The 20,184-nt window shown below is 35.9% G+C and overlaps 1 protein-coding gene across 12 annotated transcripts in view; it reads right to left on the bottom strand.

Annotated features, from left to right (window-relative positions):
• The window catches only part of EYA1 (EYA transcriptional coactivator and phosphatase 1), a 303,123-nt gene that overhangs the window by 143,259 nt on the left and 139,680 nt on the right, over positions 1–20,184 (bottom strand). For 6 of the 12 annotated variants that reach the window (XM_033126640.1, XM_033126638.1, XM_033126639.1 and 3 more), the window contains exons 3-4: positions 7,138–7,187; positions 5,445–5,572 (exon numbers count right to left, since the gene is read on the bottom strand). The exons of 1 other annotated variant lie outside the window; for it this stretch is intronic. In XM_033126640.1, coding sequence (XP_032982531.1) covers positions 5,445–5,572; positions 7,138–7,187 — 178 coding nt within the window. Of the gene's footprint in view, positions 1–5,444; positions 5,573–7,137; positions 7,188–12,324; positions 12,905–14,010; positions 14,120–14,183; positions 14,282–15,490; positions 15,572–20,184 lie in introns of those variants that run through there. 5 more of the 12 variants (XM_033126642.1, XM_033126643.1, XM_033126644.1 and 2 more) reach the window with 5 other exon arrangements.

Here is a 20,184-nt window from a genome sequence, read left to right as displayed (position 1 = left end):
GGCAGAGAAGCACCGATGTTTAGTATGAAGGTATCAGAAAGAGCACTGGCAATGGAGTCCCACCTTCTCTCCACAGAATAATAAAGGCATTTCAAAATCCAGACTCTGGACTCAAAACTTGATTCAAATACCAGGTCAGATACCCGCTGTGCCAATTATAAACCATGTACTTTTCAACTTGTCATTTATTATAACTTCCGAAGACTCGTTTTCTTGGTGTAAATTAGGGATCAGTACTATAGAAACGACTATTACTTACATGGGTTCTAGGAGTTAATACATAACAGAGCATTTAGTACGTTCCAAATGTGCTACAAGTTTTCCTTATCCTCACCGTAAGCCTGCCTGAGTTCTGCTATTATCCCATTTTACAGATGAGGAAACTGAGCCACATGAAAGCTAATTTGCCTGAGCTCAGAGCTAGTAAATGGAGCTAGGATTCAAACACAGTCTCTTACGCATGATGTTGGCAATCTCAAAGGAATTTTCTGAAGATTAATGAGATAAATGATGGGTTCTGGTCAGCATAATGACTAATAACAAGTTATTTATAAAAATTAGCCATTATTATTAATTAGCAACAGGCATGTGATAATTATTCTCATACACTATACAGGCAAATATTAAATCCTAACAAACTATTTTGTTCCTCCTGGCTTTTGCTAAGGAAGAATTTATAAGAGGCTAATCCTGTGGCTACAGACAAACTCTAAAAATGTCATTTAGAAAAACTCCTTTACTCACAATGTCCCTTAATCTTCCAGAAACTAAATCAGGTGCAGAACACAAACAACAATAAAATTAGATTACCATTTTTCTATTGACAACAGAATATCTGACCACAAATATATAAATACAGTCTTGAAACTGCAGCCTCAAACCATAATTTTATACACATTCACTCTAGTTTACATATTTCTCATAAATAAGATTTCTTTATCACACTCTAGTTGGATATAACTATTTTACTAAATTAAAATTACAGTGAGAAAAACAACCTCAGATCACTTGTATGTGTTCTAAGCTTTGGAGAAATGATAAAAACAACTTTAAAATAACTTCAGAGAATATAAAGTTGTAAAACTGAATTAACCTACGATCCTAAAATATGCAATCCACAATTAAATAAATCTTAAGATGCAGAAAATGAAGCCACCTAATTCAAGATCGTATCTCTTATCATCTTGGAAATCTGATAAGCCAATTCAAAATTACTATTTGAATTAGCACCAGAATTCCTGAAACCCTATTTGTAGTGAAGATTTCAATTGCATCTGGTTTTATGCCCCTGAAAGGCAAATTCATCTGCCTTAAGACAAGTTTAAGCTTCTTCTTGAGTCTGAATCTACATTTTCAATAGAGAAAACAGAATTAGAGCTCTTAGTTCCGCTTGCTTCACCTCTCTTCGGCCCTTCCCCACTCCTCACCCCCAGACAACCCAAAATAAACACTCAAACCAGCAATATATGAACTGACCAATCTCGGGATCCCATGGACTTAAGACAACCAGAAAAAACAAAGATGGAAAGAATCACTGCTTTGCAAACAAGGCCTTAATTAGGTCCGTAAATAAAAATCCTTTTACTGCTGCAGCCCTGAGTCCTTCTGAGGAAAGGTTCCCCCACTACTTCTCACACCTACACAGTACAAACATCAACACTACATACAGCCTCTCCCAAATTTTGAGGCTTGAACACATCCCCACACATTGCAAATGCTCTCAGATCTGACACTTTAATACTTACCTGAAAAAAGCATCACTACCAAAAAGCCTGTCTTAAAAATTATGCTTTGACAATCACTCTAATAAGAAATTTCTATTCCACCCTGTCCTGAAAGACCAACTGCCCCAAAGACTAGGAAAAACGGTTAAAAGAAAAACCACAATTGGTGTTGTCATAACCATCCATTAGTCTCCTCCAGGTCAACCTTGAATTGTTCAATAGTAACTAAAACATTTATTCACTTGGAAACATAGCACTTCTAATAGTGCTTTCCTGAATGCAAGTCAAGCATTCCTTTATGCTACTATTTTATCTTTTTACCTGTTTATGTTTTATAATTCAAAGATTTATAAACTGGGTGGAACCAACAGTTAACTGCAACAATAACAGTTCACAGAGAGGTTGGACTCGAATATAAAAAATATGAATAGCTGAAACTTTTGAAACATGAAACAGTCAAACAACTCTTCTAACTAAAGACCATTTCATCTAGGAAATAAAAAAAAGCACAATATGGGAGGCTGTAGCTCAGTCTCTTTCTGTCTTTATCCCTTAGATGAACCATAAAAATAGGCGCTAGCCTGTGAGTACAGAACCTACAAACACTGAGTCTTATGATAATTTGGCAGCAGACTTAAGAAGAAACTTAATATTCGCTGCCTCTCCATTCCATTCCCTTCTTGTTTGTTCTTCAGATGAAGTTATGGTTTTTGATACAGGAGATTTTCATGTTTTCTTAGCCTCATTAGAGGGACAAGTGGTGGCAGGAAGTGAAAAATGGTGGCAGGAGTGAGAGAAGACAATCTATATAAACGTGGGCAAAGCCAACAACTGTGTAAACTAACTGGAAGTTTTGTTGACCTAATTAAGGAGACCAGCTTCAATTGGGCTGCAGTGAAGTCGCTGAAATATAAATCATGGCATCTATAGCTAGAAATAGTTGTTAGGGAGTTAGGGGAAGTGATTGATATTTTAAGTAGTCTTTGAAATTTTAATGAGTTTCTTGTTTTTCAGTCTTCTAATTCATTGGTAAACACCACTGATTTCAACATAAATAGATTTTCAAAGAAGGAATAGGAAAATCTATAATGATTATATCCCAGAGAAGCTTGCCAGATATTATGACTTCGCTAATTTTAAGCTTAACTCCTCTAGTGGTGATTGAGAAGAATGAAACCAACACATTATGGAACATATAGGTAGCATGACAAAATGATTCACAGACTTAATAATAATCCAGAACTCTCTGAGACTGTTTGCATCGAAACAGGCATGTGACATGGATAGTGAAGAAAGTTCGAGTCCATATTTTCAAAGTATATACTAAAATAAAACTGAATATCCCAGTAGCTTGACTAAAATGCCATTAATTTTTTGGATAATTTATACTGCTATCTTCTAACTTCACTTTCTAACTACTATAACCCTTGCAAAGTATACCACTAAGAATGCCTGAAAACAGAGTGAGACGAGTAACTGTGTAATTGTCTGAAACTGGCCTGAAAAATTCACTTCTAAGACATAAGACAGATTTTTTTTTTTTAGGATATGGAATAATTTCTAAGCATTTTCCAAACTGAGTGGCTCAGCAGATTATATAATTATCTAAAATATTTATATTTTGAACTTATTTTAGTTATGCAAAAATCTTACAAAATATATATTCTTGAACATGAACATGATATCAGCTGTTAAATGTAAATACTCAGAAATATAGTACCACTCCCTTAAAAAACAAACCACACATCAATTCACACAATTCCCTCGGGGCGCATGGGGGGAAGTCCCCAACACATACTCGATTTCAATACGAGTGGGTCTTATTTTGTTGGAGACAATTGGCCAGTAAATGACGACAAAATGAAACGTCTTAACCCTATTTCATTCCTTCACATATAAGAAAACTGACTACCGTTATCTCATAATTACTCCTACCAATATGTATTGGTGTCCTCTAGTAAGCAAAACAATTTAAGATACTTAGTCTTCTTTATTTTTAAGTTACTTTAAGTGACTGTCTTATTTGGACTTTTCAGTAATGAGAAGGACTGTAAAAAGTCTGCACTTCTGGTCCCCTCGGACGTCCCTATCAGTGGCCGCCTGCACAACACTGGTGTGGACCCACCAGCCCAGGGACCTGCAGTGGTCTGCATGACTGCACACACCCAGTCTGCACCGTGCAAGCCAAGCTTCCACCTGAAGCCAAATTCCAAAGGAGAGAAAAAAATGACTGCTTGCTTTTTTATTTGCTCTATAAAATCCACTTAAGCACTAGAATTGCTTTCCTTTAAATAATTTAAATTTTGTTTTGATCACCTATCCAAATGGGAAGAAAAGTTTCAGGTGAAACAGAACCTTATCCAGAGAATAATTTTTTTTGCCAAATCAGCAGTTTCTACTTTTGACAGTGACCCTCTTTCATAAACACTGGAAATGAAAGTATTTATTCAAAAAGGAAAATACAGTCTATTTACAGGTTAAAAACAATCACTGTTGCTATAAAAATTAAGATGTCTCATATGAGAAACAACTGGTTTTGTATTTTTTAGCATAAATTTCATAACATTACTGGTTTTAAAAGCCTTCACTTATACATATTGGAATACTCCACCAAACACACTTTAACGGCATTTGCTTTTGTTTATTTTTAAGAATGGTGATAAAAGATCACCATGGTGATTGGGGAACGATGGTTCAGCGTTTTGTTTATGGATGGAATTCTAACCACGGATAATTCATTGAATTTCTAGTGAAAAGTATGCTCTAAGTTCATCAAGGTCCAGAGGTTTACTAGGAAATAAGTAAAAACATCATGTGTGAAGAAGTAATTTTTCAATAAGCTAACACAGAAATAAAGACAGTGCAACATGTAACATAGCCTTCCATATGCTCAAGTTTTAAAAATATACACAGTACGTAAATAAATGTGAATAACAGCTTAATATATATATATATGTGGGTATATGTATGTGTATATAGTCTTGCTTACATGTTTAGGCTTAGGGATATGTGGATTAAAGTAGGTACTTCTATTTACATAAACTATACATAAACATTCATGTATTAATTTTACAAAAAAGAAGTATAATAGTGCTATGTTTAAAGTATACTATTTAACCTTTAAGAAAGCAAATCAATTTTGTGTGTCTCCCAAATGAGGATGTATATTTGTAAACACCAAATATACTTTTTTGTTGTTTCTTGTTTCACTTATTTATAACTTAATGGCCAAAGCCACAAGAACAGTAGGCACACAAATTATTTTACTGGTATTCAGAAACAATCCAGTCCAATGCTACATTTAAATAACTGTTTCAATGTAACAAACGGTTATACTTAGTAACAAACGGGAAAGTTACAATAAAGGAAACAACTCCACATTTTCATTACTCGTGAAACAAAACAATGCAAACTGACACTGTGCTGTGGAGAATGGTGGACGAGGAGATAAAACACACTCAAACATTAAAAATGTTCCACACAGGCCATATGTATAATATGGATATATAGGCATCCATGCAAAATAAAACCAGTCTATGTCATGTTATGAAAACCTAGGCATGTGCAGCTCCTCACTAAGGATGCAAACTGAATACCTAACGAGGAAATAGAACAGCAGTTTCATGACTTTGACAACTGAGCTCATAACCACCTAATAACAAAGCGTACACTGATGGAGAAACAAGGTGCAAAGTAAACAGTGACGAGGCAGACACTCACCTTCGGTGCCATTGGGAGTCATGGAATTACTATTTATATGAGAGTTATCGAGTTTGGGGCCACTGGGGGATTCACTACTACCACTCAGACGGCTGTGTGGGCTGGTGAGATCCTGCATTTCCATAGACCTAAAGACAAGAAGCCTTCCGTTGGATCGTTGTACCAAATTCATAACACCACCATTTAATGCGCTAACGACTTGACACCTTCTTTGAAACACATTCACATAAAAGTCCCATTGTATCTATTTTCTTAGACTCAAAATAGTTCATCTCACATTTTACCTGCAGTCATCCTTTCCTAACATGCAGTATAGAAAGGTGTCACTTGCCTTACCTCTCCAGCCAAACAAACATTCCCAAGGAGCTTTGCAAATCTTTTTCTCTGATATAGCTCATCAAGTCACAAGATGTAATAAGACAATGACATCGATTTTAATTTTTTTTAAAAAATCAGTAATACTTCTTTTATATTAAAAAAACACATTATTTTGCTCAAAGGAAAGACAGATACGTAAACAGGTATAATAGGGGAAAAAAAATCACTTTTCTGAGGAATCTGTTTCATCTAATAAATTAGCAGTAGGTACTCCCTTATAATTTACCACCCAATTGTAATTTAATGGGTCTCCAAACCAAATAAAACACTTGAAGCCTATAGTCTAGTGACAGGGAATGAGACAGTCCTGATGCATGTGTTTACTCTGGCAAACTGCTTAATTGTTCCTGTTTCCCTTGAAACAAATGCAGCATTAAAACGTTATGATGTCGGCTCACTTGTTTGCTTTGTGGATTACATACAGCCTGCCCAATTGAAAAGGGATCAGGCCAACAACACACAGTGAGTCCCTGCAGCATTAGCACTCAGAATATCTCAACTGTCACTCACTCAGGGCAACAATTCTGCTGCAGCGCTCTGGTTGTGCATTTTCCCCATATAAAAACAGTTAAATCGCCCCTGAAAGCTCTTGAGCGTCAACACTTAACTTATGCTATAAAAGGTAGGTACAGAAGCTACTACTCGTGTTCACAATTGTACCATTATCCATGTATGGTTCATATTCTATTAATGAAGAGAGGAGAGGATTTACTTAAAGTGGCTAAAAACGAACCTAGATACGTTTTGGTTACGAAGTTTTGAAAATCTAAGGCCCATTCACTTTATTTTAAATGTATGTGTGTTGTTTTTTTGAAGGGGCGGGGGTATTTAATATTACATATATAAAGTGAAGACTGTTTGTTCCTCACCCTCACCAGGTCAATAAAAGCGAGTTATTTTAATTTGGAGGATGCACTTACTGACTGTAAATACTAGTTTTTTAGAATAGCTTAATATGAACCATTTTGCTTCTAAAGTGAATTGTTACTTCCCCAGCTCTTCTGCGTTCAAACTAGAAATGGCTTAAAATCCAAATTCTGTCTCCTCATTCTCATTACACATTCAGGTTTCTGAACTCCAGAAACTACAGCCCATAATCATTTTCAAACCTAGGCTCCTTTTCCCTTTCTACTCAAAATGTTTTACAAGCGCGCGCGCACGCACGCACACACACACAAACACACACAAATTGCTAAGTAATTTCCAACCCAGGCTGCTGCTATTAATAGAAATAATTAAGAAATACTAGACAAAAATAGATAAGGGTCAGAGAGAGGTAATCTCCGAAAATGTCAAATATCAACAATATCCTTACCTGCAACTTGAGGAAACAGCAACATCTGAACTGGTTTGAGATGTTTGCACCTGTGATCGGGGTAAAAAATTAGAAGCTGTTGTTAACTCTGCTTCAGTGTCAACTCTGGATTATACAGAGCACATGGCTGAAAACGACAATGCTCTCTTTTAACCAAAAGAGAAAAAGGAGGATACTGCAGCAGTGAAAGGCATATTGTCTTTAAGTTGAGGTCTCTGCCGCTGTTTCCTCCTGCAGGTCTACCCTTCTCCTCCCCTTGTCAGGGGGAAAGGCAGCCAAATGACTGGATAGTGATTCATCACTGGCCTATGACAGCTGCAAACAGGACCACCCCTCCCCCAATCAACATGCAAAGCAGCCTTGCCCAGGCAGCTCGGAAAAGGTGCTTGGAAAAAAGAAAAGAAAAAAAAATCGCTATTAACAAAATGAGTATGTTTCACAGCAGTACTTCAAGCCGTCACTTTCCAGCATCCTCTGAAGATCTTTCATCTTCTACTATCACCAGCTGAAACGGAGTTCCCGCCCACCCCTTTGACTCCCCACAGTTTCTTAACCTTATCACGATGGTTTTCTCTTATATTGACTAGTTGTCATTTAACATTCACGGAAACAGCTTCCGGGCAATGTTCAGGTTATGCTGGACTAACTACAAACGGCAAAGGCAAGTTTTCACACCCCAAGTCCCATCACTGAGCTGTGTGCTCATTGACCCACAAAAATTTAAAATTTGGTGCATGCTTAGTCCTCACTGCCTGGTAAAATAGAAAAAGCAGTTAGCTTTTTATTTACTTTTCCATCTTGGAAACCCTGAAAAGGAATGGATTGCTTAATAATAATAATCAATATCCCAGTTAGCCAGTCTTTTGGTGTCTTTTGTCTCCAGACAAACCTGTATTTCGGGACTTCACTGAACAACTAATTTAACAAGCTTGCAGGCTTTGCTAGTCACTGCCTCCAGAGGCAGCACAAACTGCCAGCAGGTGATAAGCTCAGGTGAAGGTGGTCTTGCAAGCTCAGGCTAATAACGCTTTACAGTAACAAGTATTCTGCATAGTGTTTAAAAGGACTCAAAATTCCCAATCTTTGATATGCATTTTCATTCAACCTGAACTGACATCAATCAGGGTTACAGAACAAAGATGAGAACTGAAGCATCTCAAATAGCATTAATGTTATCCAACCAAATATCTTCTACTGAGTCCTGTTATTTTTTAATTATGATTTATGAAATTAAGAACTCCTACCTTTTGGCAAGAATAAGGCACTGCTAAAGTCTAAATATCTTGGTGTAATGTTACCTGAAATTTCTAGGTGTGCCTTCCTATAATACGTGTAGGATGAAAAATAATTTTTGAGATGCTTGAGCATTAAATGAAAATGTAATTTTAATGCCTGTAGATATGTCATTTTGTGATGACAACCTTCTGTAATTTTTGTTAAAATTAATGTTCTCACACAAGATTAAATGTTTTCCTTTAGAAACTGCAGCAATATACCTTAAGGATAAATTTTTTTTTCTTTATTTCCACTTTTATACACCTGGAATAAATTATAGGTGAGAACTAACTTAGTTTTAAGAACTCTCTTGGCTTAATTATGTGAAAGAGTATGTAAAACATACTTTCTGTTCAATGTTAAAATACATTACTATTTTAACATTAGCTATATAGTATAATCTTGGACATGTAATTTTAGTTTCATTGTATAGTTTGAAAGTCTGATTATATTTATATTTGAGCTTAACCTATCATTTAAATTTCAAAACCAAACTGTTAATTAAAAAGTGAACTTCAAAATAATTCTAATACGTTTTCTCACTGAAAAAATAATGTATTTTCCCAACAACATATTTCTTTTATGCTGACTCGACTCAGTTTCTACTGTACTTTTTATACACTACAATTTTTGAAAGTCCACATCCATGATCTTCATTTCATTAAGTATACTTCAGATATATTCTTTTGTGTCTCAAGGATTATTTAAACCATGTGTTGTGTGTTACTGTATTTAAAAATGACTCTTTAATCAAAATAACTTTAAAACAACTAATCCTCACTTAGGCTGGTCAGCTGAATCCACATCGTGGTCCAGGAAAAATAAATCTACTCTCAAGAATGCCAATGCAGACAACAATTAGACACAGATGTGAGCAAAATTAGTTACAGTTTACAAAATGCTACACTTCACATGCTTTTAGTTTTTTATGTGTAGTACAAGATTACAATGCAGTAAAGAAACATACTCTTATAATGACTTATCTAAAAAGAACACCTATTTCTGATCGGTGTTGATTTTTCTCTGATGTCTGACAATATCTCTGGAAGTTTCTGTGCTTTCAAGGTCTAAAACCATAACGCGTTTCAAAAATAATTAGGCATATTTTCATTCAAAAGAGAAAAAAATATTTCATGGTTTTCAGAAAAAGGCGCTCAGTCAGCTCACATTTTCTGCTTTACGTCGTTAAACTTAATTTGTTTCTTGTCTTCTCCTAATCTGGTCTTTTTAACTCAAATGCTCCTATGAGTACAAAAAAATATTTCCCATAACCTTATAAATGGCCATTTTAGATTACAAAGAAGTCATTTCCCTTTAATGCTTTTTAAACCTCTTTGTATAGTATACCCATAGTAGCATACTGACAGAGTTGTGAAAATGCAGAGAGAAAAAAAGATAACCGAATTTCTTAGAATTTAAATTCGAGAATCCTAAACTAGTAACTTTGACTTCTGATTAGTTAATGAGGTCTTTTAAGTTTGCCTTTTTTCTAATTAAATTTATAATTCTTCCCAGATGTAACTTTTGTTGATGTTCAATTTGTCTCTCTCATTTTGTTAAACCTCACATAGTACTTCGCCAATCCATTGAATAGCCACATTAAATCTGTTAATACCACGCTCTTCAACCCCAGAAATTATTTCCAGAAGGCACACTTGCTTTGAGAGATCATCAAACAAGACTTAAGGTACACATTTTATCACATTTTCCCTACCACAGAGCTCAGGATACAGAGCAAAATGCATGACGTTTGCACTGTTTATTATACTTTGCTAAATGACAAATCAAAAGCATCTGACAGAAGATCATGTATGAAAGCCAAAAAGTTAATAATGTTCTGTGAAAAGTAAACTGTAAATGGAAAGGGACTCTAAATCTCAGCAGCACAGAGCAAATAAAATGTAGGTACTTGTCTAAATTATGGGTTTTCCACAGGCTTTTCTGCTTGCTAGAAGCAATTTTTATAAAATGACTATAATTTTAAACTTTCTTTTTTCAAACTAAAAAGAAAATTTCAAAGTGAAAGTACTGAACTTATCTAAATAAATAGAGTTGGCAGGAGAGCGAGTTTTGCCCAACCACAGATCAACCTGAGTACTCCCAAATTTGAAAGACAATGGCAATTTTCTAATCAGAATGTATTTTATAGGGGGGGAATGTGCCTTAGGCATAAATCTGCTTTTTAATCAGAACATATTCTTGCTAAAATTCTCCTCAGTCAATATTTCGACCGAGGTGTCCATGCTGTCATAAAAACCTAAACCTAAAATTGAAATAAACTCTTGTGAAGAGATGGATGCCTTTTAAATCTTAACACTTCCTTCCGTATCAGCATCCCTAAAATGACTGCTTTAATACTATTACTGATTTTTAATAGAATATACCGCATTCCTTTTTGAAGTATGTCATGTAAAGAGAATGACAAAATAAGAGTTCCCTTGAACACAAAATCACGTATTTAAATGACATTGATGCTACCTATAGTTTTAAAGGATTGTTTTCAAAATTAGCACTTAGTGAAATAGTTGAATGAAATACTTTTGATATCTGATTAAATGGAAGAAGTGGTTTTATTCTTCATGCACGTGTTTTTCTTCTTTTCAAAGTTTTCTGATAAATTTTTGCATTCAAGTGGAAATTTTCTTTTGAGAAAATCATTTATCATGTCTACGGACCTCATATAGCAGTTGACTTCCCTTTGGCACTCTACAATTTCAACAGTCGCTCAGTTAGGCTTCTCTGTCACCGCGAAGAATTTTCAGGATTGAAAATCCATGGCTGCTTGCTCACTGACTGAACACTTTGGGCCTTAGGAGAACTCAAACAGTGAGCAAGTCAAATATCAAATATTTGATAATGCCAAAAAGTATGACTATTCATGTACCAGAGTTCTCAAATCCAAAAGGTGGGCAGAAACATTCCCAGAAGCCTAAAATAAAACCTACTCTGAAAGACACATTCCAAAAAAACAACCCCAAACCTATAAAACGACACTATATGCTTATACCGTCTTTTTGTTACCCCTTGTCATTTTGAGAAATGAAACATAAAAACGCTTGTCTAAATTCAATGACAGCTCTGAACTTACTGAATTCTTGCAAACGCTATGCTTAAATGTGTTCAAAAACTCCTTCCAAGACATAGAAGCCCATGAGCAATTCATATACTGAACAACAAATATTGTAAGTGGTAATTCAAAAGTTTAAGAATCTAGAATCTTGTTTTTTAATGTCAAGGTCCAGTCGAGTCACATAAAGTGTCAGTAAGTGAAAAATACATCAATTTGGCAAGTGTTTATTATTTTACCTTTTGAAGATGAGCCTGTTTAATATAACGCTAGGGAAATTTGTTTACTGAAGCAAAAAGATTTCCTTCCTTAAAAAGTGGTATCTACTTTTGTTATCTGTTGTCCTTTCAAAACGTTAATTCCTTCCTTCTTTTCTCAGATCAACCTAGTGTGTAGGAAAAGTTATCTGCCTGTTGCAATGGATATATCTATGTATCTACATAAGTATCTATCTATCTGGCTTTATTCAGTATCACAAATAGTTGAAGTTTGTGCAGCAATTCAGAAAAGAGATACGAAGTCATCTCGCTCCAAGAATATAGCCATGCGTTCTATTTACTGATACAGATCACAACAAAAGTAATTGCTAACAATTAATTTGTCATTATCTCTTAATGATTCTAATCGCTGAGATAATTTGGGGGTTAAGAATTATACTTTTATGATGGAACCCTGTGGCTAATAAAGGACTAGGTACAAAGTGTCATAATCTTCCCCATGCTCTCATGTTTTCATTTTAAAGGAAACCAAAACAATACTAAAAGCGCCCCTGTTATCTTGAGCTTCGCCCACAGGACAGCTGTTGCCAGTCACTACAATTTTTCAAACAGTCAGCTTGTACTTACAGCGCTTACATCTGCTGCGTCCACCAGTTTAATGCGCTCCTTCGAATTTTCTGGTTTAGCAAACCTCCATTCCTGACATAGTTTTGCTCCTGGATAAGGACGCGCGGGAGGGCTTTTAGGAGCTCTCGGCGGAGCCCGGCGCTGCTGGAAGCGGAGCGCGTCTGCAGGGGTGAGCCCGGCCGCGGGGACAGCCGCCTGGCCGCTGCTGCAGGCTCGGGCTGCCGAGCGACTGAGCGAAAACGCGTTCCCCAGAAACAAAACCGCCACAGTGGCCGGCAACAGGAAGGCTTAAAGTCGGAAGTGGCACTGGAGAGTTTCTACCTCGCCCCAAACTCGGAGCCATCAGCTCCCACCGTTCTGGTTAGAGACCGTTTGGAGCCAGGCGCTCTGGCCCCACCGAACAGCAGCAGCTGATAGCATCTGAGCACCCTAGACAAAGAAACAGCAGAATCTCATCCCTCGATTTGTTTGCGCAGCCTTGTAGGTCTGCCCGTGGAGCCTCGGGGCTTTTTTTGTTGTTGTTGTTTTTGCAACGCAAACCACAGCTATTCTCTTGTCCTAACCTTATTGGTTTAAATGCAACAATTGGAAGGAGCCCTGCTCGGTCTGACTCAACCTTGCTGCTTTAAAAAAAAAAAAAAAAAAATTTATTATGTAAATGAACGCGCCCCATGCTATCAGAATAAACAGCTGTGTGAGAAGAACTTCTCGGAGACACTGTCAACACACATCTCTGGCTACAGCAGCTACCAATTACGAGCTTTGGGGAGTAGTTAGTTACACGTTATCTTTTATACTTTTCCAAAAGTTTTTTTTTCAGGCCCTGAAACTTGGGGAAGTGATACTTTTCAAAAAAAAAAAAAATTTTTTTTTTCCGAATGTACCAACTGACAGGTCTGGGGAAGATAAAAAAAATGGAATGGCCATTTCCACGTTAAGTACGCAAAGGGAGGTTTTAAGCAAACGTGTAAGCTATTATCAGTTTAACAATGGAAGCCTGAATGATGATTCTGTAATGGTTTCTAGAATGGCAAGTTTTACCTGAACAACTTTTGTGGATATGAACCAGCTAATATTTCAGTGTTAATATTTTAGAATGATTTTGGGGGAAAAAGTTTATTTTATCTAGAACTCTTTCTTTACAGTCTGCTCTTTTTTTAAAAAAAATTTGAACTCAACTCAGAATCTATGCATGATAATCTGTAACACCTGGAGAGTTGAGCTATTCAGCTTATGACTAAATCACAGCTCCAGTTTAAGTTATTTACTTACTATCATATTTTAGGCAAATAAATGACTTCAGTTTTAGATTGATGACTTTACCATTTTATCGATCTCAAATATTTAAAGAAGGCATCACTTATGTGACTGGTTATTATATTTCTATTTGCCAGCCCTCCACCACAGTTCAAATAACAATGTTTATTTTTGATGCTATTCACTCATCATAACCAATTTTGTACTCTAAAATCTTTATACTCATTGGATTTTCCTTAAAACTGTTTTGTCATGACCCATAATACTATTCTATGTATCTGGGCTTTTTATTAGTAATAAAAAGCATCGTTTCGTTAAGGCTCTTGCCTTGATATGAAAAAACATTTTACAAATCACAGTAATTGCTTAAATAATTTTAAAATACATTTCCAGATCATCAACTAATAAATCAGACAGACACAGCCTTACCTTATCTTTGCTAATTTGTAAAAAAGCACCATTCTGAGGCCAACAAAACACAAAGCTTCTAATGACCAAAATTCAATATGGACCGCCCCATCCCCCGGAAAGGATGCCAATCTGAATTCCTCAGAAAAGAACGCTTTGTCAAACCCAAGAGACAGCTCAAACTGCAAACTCACCTAGGATTTCATTTTGTATGGTAGCGGCAAGGAATCATGGGCTAGTCATCTGCCATATTTGGGAAGCCGGGTCAAAAATCAGTTGATTGCTATTGGATCTGTTCACATATGCAGCAGAAATAGAATTACGTTACCACCTACAGCACTTTCTCAGACCAGAAGTATCACTTATTCAATATACTAAAGTATATATGCAGAAAATAAAATTCAGCATGTAATGGAGGTTTCTAGTGCTGTGAGGAAATGTAATGTTACACTAACTCAATCTATATCAAACAGTAACTGCTTTTGCTATCATATTTATTTCTAAGCTCCATAAAATATAAAATTGGAGGTTCTGGTTGGAGAATTTAACCCTGTTTGAAACTTCACATTAAACTATTGTACCCATGCTTCCCCTAATTTAAAAATTATTTTAGACATAAAGGGTACAATATTATTTTTCTGATCCATGAAAGAGTATATTGGCAAATCCAGAAGACACAAACTATATGAAGTCAGAACCAGAGGGATATCATGTCAAGTATATGACTTATATACAGAATTGCCTACATTGTAATAAAATTTATTACATTCATTTTTATATTGAAACTGAATTATTTTTATTTCTATAACCAAACAACATACCATGCAAGAAATGATGCATGCCATTAGGAAGAAAATTATGAAAAGCATGAGGAATGTAACGTGACCACTAGTTGACATGGTATAGGTCATGCTTCATAATTATATAGTGAAGAGCTAAGTCGTTGGCTCTCAAAGAAATATCTATGTGCACATATAGCACTTTTAAGTGGTTTCCTTCCCTAAATTAAAATTAAATGGATTAAAAACAATCGCAGGCTTATCCATAAATTGCCTGTTACTACTTTGGATATCAAATATGTAATAATTATCATACAACTTACACCTAAAATATAGCCCAAATGTAAGCCATTACTAATAAGACACAACTGGCAGTGCACTGTTAACTTCCAATTTCTAAATTTTCACCAACTATAATTGCATACTTAACCAGAAACTTTAAGGACCAGGTGTTCCCTAAATAAAGTCATACATATTACAACAGAAATTAGAAAAATTTGCTGAAGTTTTGCCATTAGTAAAGACAGGTAATAGTAGAAAACATTACTATATGATAGTTCCTGCAGAATAAGAGTAAAAATAAACATGAATAGGAGTAAAAATTTTTCTAATATGTTTTTTCTTACTGAAACAAAATTACATATATAATTTTACCTGGTAAAGGAAAACACTTGAAATAGTCAACTGTAACAAAATGTCTGAATACCCTCAAAGAGACATACCTTTCATATACTGTATCTCCAAACAGGTTTCATCTTACAGAGCAAGCTGTTGCCTAGATATGTGCCTGGTTATATCAAAGCCTGTAATTTTGATAGAAATGTTTTGTGCTTGTCAATTAACAGAGAATTTTAAATAAAGGCATAATTACAAAAGTAAACAAATGTCCCTAATTTTAAAAAATTCAAAGGCAGATATACGGGATTCATTAAAACAACCAAAAAGGTAACTGGGAACTTTGCTGAAAAAAAAAAAAAAGGGTAAACAGTTGATGTCACCAACTTAAATATAACAAACACTGAGAAAACAAAGGATAGAACACAACTGTCCCTTTACCTATTCTATTCCATTAATGGTCATAAAGTTCTTGAGTAGTCGTGACATTTCCAATAGAAGCTATACTCAAAAGTTCTTTTTCTTCCATTTGTGTTTACCTTTAAGTAATTTTCAAATTAAGCATGCATGCTATTACCTGGTCCGACCATCTCTTATCTCTCTGTTTCTACCATTCACACGGGATTATTTCTCAAAAATACTAGGCTGGTACATTGCAAAATAGAATTAGCGCTTAAAGACCAATGCTTTTTCTTCAAAAGCAGCATCCGAGTTACTATTTCTGCCACATTATTAAAACCAGTATTATCTGCGACTAAGTCCACATTTGGCCATTCAAACTGTTCAAAGTGGAACAGCAAACAGAATATTCCAAAATACTGACTGTACTTCTAGTCCTTCTGTTTCTAGGTATCTCTATCTTCTTGTGGTCTTGGCCATTGTACTGTTAGGTTGGTGCAAAAGTTATTGTGGTTTTTGCAATTGCTTTTAACCTTTTAGATTGCAATTAGTTTTGCACCAACCTAATACATTTCTGGCTTTTTTATGGAACCCTCGGAACGTGTGTCTGGAGAGCTGACATTAGCATCCTTGCTGGCATCTGGAGTGGTCACTCCCATGACCTCCTCTTTCCCCACTGGCACGAGACCTACAATGAGAGCCCTGCTCCCAGAAGCCTTCTGCTGAAATGCAACCAAGTAAAACATCCTCTATTTATTTTAAGAATGATATTAAATCCGCCAAACTGAATGTCGACCAGCATTGTGCTAAATGTTTTCCATTCAAACTCCAATGTGAATAGCTTTTAACAGTAAATTTAAGGAGGCAATTACTAACTAGTCACTGTACCACGGAAAATTATTTTAATAAATATTGCAGCCTTTATACCAACACAATATGGAAATATGACCTATGTCCTGGCCCCTTAATAAGCACATTGGTTATTATTCATACATATGAGTAATAACCATTTATTTATGTAGGGTGGAAAATGTGTTATCATATGTAGTAATGACTGCCCATAGGATGTTTTTTTTTTTTTAATTATTACTCTTAATAAAACTTGGAGCAGCACTTCCTGAAACTAATCATGATAATGAGAGCAGCGGTAGATTTTTAAACGAAGAGAATGGGATGATAGAGATACTTAAAAAAAAATGATATATTAAGTTTTCTATTTTTAAATCAACTGATTTTTCAAAGTGGCAAACAGAGTTACTTTTTTCTACTTTCTGCCAAAAATGTGTAAATAATTGGGCTTGGAAGCATATGCTTAATCTCAGCAATATGCTATTTTGCTTTCTCACGTGGTAAAATGGATTTCTGTTGACATGAAGCAACTTAGAAAACCCAGGTTGTCTCCTCTTCAGCCTCTTTTTCCCCCCAAGCCCTGGGCAAAACCAATCTTGTCAGCACCTCCCAATACATGTAAGAGGATCTGGAAACTTGCTTTGTGTTTTCCAGGTTTCATGACAGCTGAGTTCACAGTTTTTAAATTCTCCAGAAACAGTGAATATCACGTGGAAGAAGGAAGGGAATGATCATTTATTGAGTGCTTACTATGTGCCAGGCACTGTGCTAGGCTTTTGATATTCCTCCTTCATTTATTTTAACAAACAATGTCACAGCTTATCTGTATTGGTCCTGTTTCTAAAAAATATGTCATCCCCCCACCCCCGTCCTCAACCCCCCCGCTAACTATTTGTTTTGGGATCTGCCTCATTTCTCCAGCACCATCACAGTTACCAGGAAATGGCAGACGGAACACTGGGGCATTAATACATCCTGGTTACAATATCATTTTGGAGCAAGGTGAGACCCAACAAGGTTAATAAGTCCGGAAAGGTATGTGATATATTGAAACAATATATACCGAAACAATATATTCAATATAGAATAGACATAAGCACGATACATCAGCTTATTTAAAAACACATTTGCAAGTTAGTTCACAGATTCAAAAATAAAAGCACATTAAATTGTCAACAGGGAAAAATTGTGATGAATCCTTAAACTTGAAATGATTAAATCAGGAGGTGGATATTTTTTTCTCATTATTTATAAAAAAAAAAAAAAGGTGAACTATCTTGCTACAGTAGGGATTATAAATATTCCCAATTTTTTCTTTACACTAAAAAAGAGAAGCTGAAAGTCCGAGTTCACAACAAGCAGTTATACGGACAACTTGTTTCACAGTTCTGTTCATGTCTTCCCTTTTGAATTTCTTAATTTCAGTTACCCAGTGTGCTATGCTTTGATCTTAATAGCTATTACATCATAAACACTTGATTTGTTCACCTAGGAAATGATTACATCCAAAATGCCCTCCAAGTCTCCTTAGGCATTGGGAGGTCCATTTTAGGTATTCTGGATCAAGAAGCTCTATTACTGTTACAAAGGAAATGCCAAGAAGGGGAAAAATAAAAAACCAAAATCTAATAACCTATAGGATTTTTTTCTTCCTTCAAGCAGCAGCATTAACTTTTCCCCCCTCCAGTCTCCCAATCGAAAAAAAAAAAAAAAGAGTAACCTCTAAAGCTGTTTTAGACAGAAGGTCAGAATTCAAAGGATTGGTAATTTAATCCACAGTGGGCTGCAATCACATCACTATTGGAAACACAACCAGAAGCACCATTATTCTAGATGTTTTTATTAAGCAATGTCAATAGGTATACAACCTGGAGGTCTCCCTACTGTAAAGATGCATACTTGCAGGCGATCAAGTTGCCTTGGGTTCTTGAATTTTACTTTACAAAGCAGTACAGTAAGGAAAAAATAGACTCCGGTGAATACAAGGGAAATCAATAGCTCCAGTTTTTCAAATACTGAGAGGCCCTTTTTAGGGTCAACTGTTAATAAAGATAAAAGTATTTTAGTCTTCAGATGCTTACAATTAATAAGAATTCTTACTTCAGATGGTTTAATATTTGGAGTAGTATACTGATTTTTTTTTTAATTTTAAACGTGTGGTTCATGTTCTTTCAAAAACTGGAAGCCTGGAAGCGTCCCCAGCTTCTTTCAGGGATTCCGTTTTAATATCACCAACAATCTGGTTTGCCTGAATTGCAGCATCCAACAAAGGCAAGGATCCACGGTTTTGTGAATTCGTCTATTTTAAATGTGTGCGATTCTTCAAAGCAATGCCCTTGATAGGGAGTTACAGGCTTGTTTTTGTAATCAATACAAGGAAAAACAAATAGTTTACCAAGAGGTCACAGAGCCGGGAGAAGGGACCTCTCCCACACGGTCATCAGTGACAGGCCCTGCTGAAAGATCCACAGGCCCCCATTAGCTCCAGCCTCCTGGGAGAACAGCTCCCTCTCCTTCCTGCCCTTGCCTGAGGATGATCCCCTTCCCCAGCAGAGAGGGTGGAGAGGGGCAAAGAGGAGGTGAAGGAGAGACGGGACAAAAAGAAGGCGGAAAAAAAGAAAGATGGTCCTCAAGCCAGTCATCACAAAACCAGCTCCAGGGTCCCAGGCCTCTTTCAAAAAACGTGGGTCTATGACTTAGAAATTCTAAAGGAATAAGATAATATGATTGGAGTTTACATGTTTTACCTTTACAGTACCACTGCTAGTGTACCCATCTCTTTGGAGATGCACTGTATTTGATAAATTTAAAAATCGTTTTTTAAAAAAGGAATGGCCTAACTCACCGTACATAAATGAATTCATGATTAATTATTGAAGACTATTTAAAAGAAGAACCCACATCTCTCAGCTCTGTGTGTACAATTCCCCCAAATCATGCCTATTACCAACTAATATTTGAAAAAAAAGACCTATATTTGAAAAAAAAAAGATATTTTAAATGAGATATTCCACATGAAGACTTTCCTGAATAAGCATAGGATAACCCGGGTTTCCTTCTCTCATTTTTCTATACTTTTGGGTTTTATGTCTATGACTGTTCAAGGGTTACACGTTGTCTTTTTCCTCAATTGTGTAGAATTATTAAAATCTATAGTCAGGGGTACCACTTACTAGACTAAGATGAATGCATCAGAGACTCGAGTTCTAATTCCGGCTTCAGCATGGGTTTTCTCGGAGCCCATGGGTAGCGCGTTACTCACACAGTACTTTCAATTTATCATCTGTGAACAGGCTAACTAGAAATGGATGTAAGGAGGTTACACACCGTACCAAAATGGCATAGGGATAAAAATGTCTACTGCTACAATAAAACTCCCATGGACATTAAAATAGCAACAGAAAATTGAACTTCAAATCAGTTTAACTAAATAAGTGTAGAATGAGTACCCTGACAGGGCATCAGAAGTTTCCAGGTTTGACACAGCTTGGTAGACATAATAGATGCTCAATAAATGTTATTTAAATTAATGAGTACAGGCATACTTGACTAC

Source organism: Rhinolophus ferrumequinum, chromosome 14 (assembly GCF_004115265.2).
Source record: "Rhinolophus ferrumequinum isolate MPI-CBG mRhiFer1 chromosome 14, mRhiFer1_v1.p, whole genome shotgun sequence".
NCBI lineage: Eukaryota > Metazoa > Chordata > Mammalia > Chiroptera > Rhinolophidae > Rhinolophus > Rhinolophus ferrumequinum.
The sequence above is the reverse complement of the archived record's forward strand: the minus strand, read 5'-3'. Positions and strand labels throughout refer to the sequence as shown.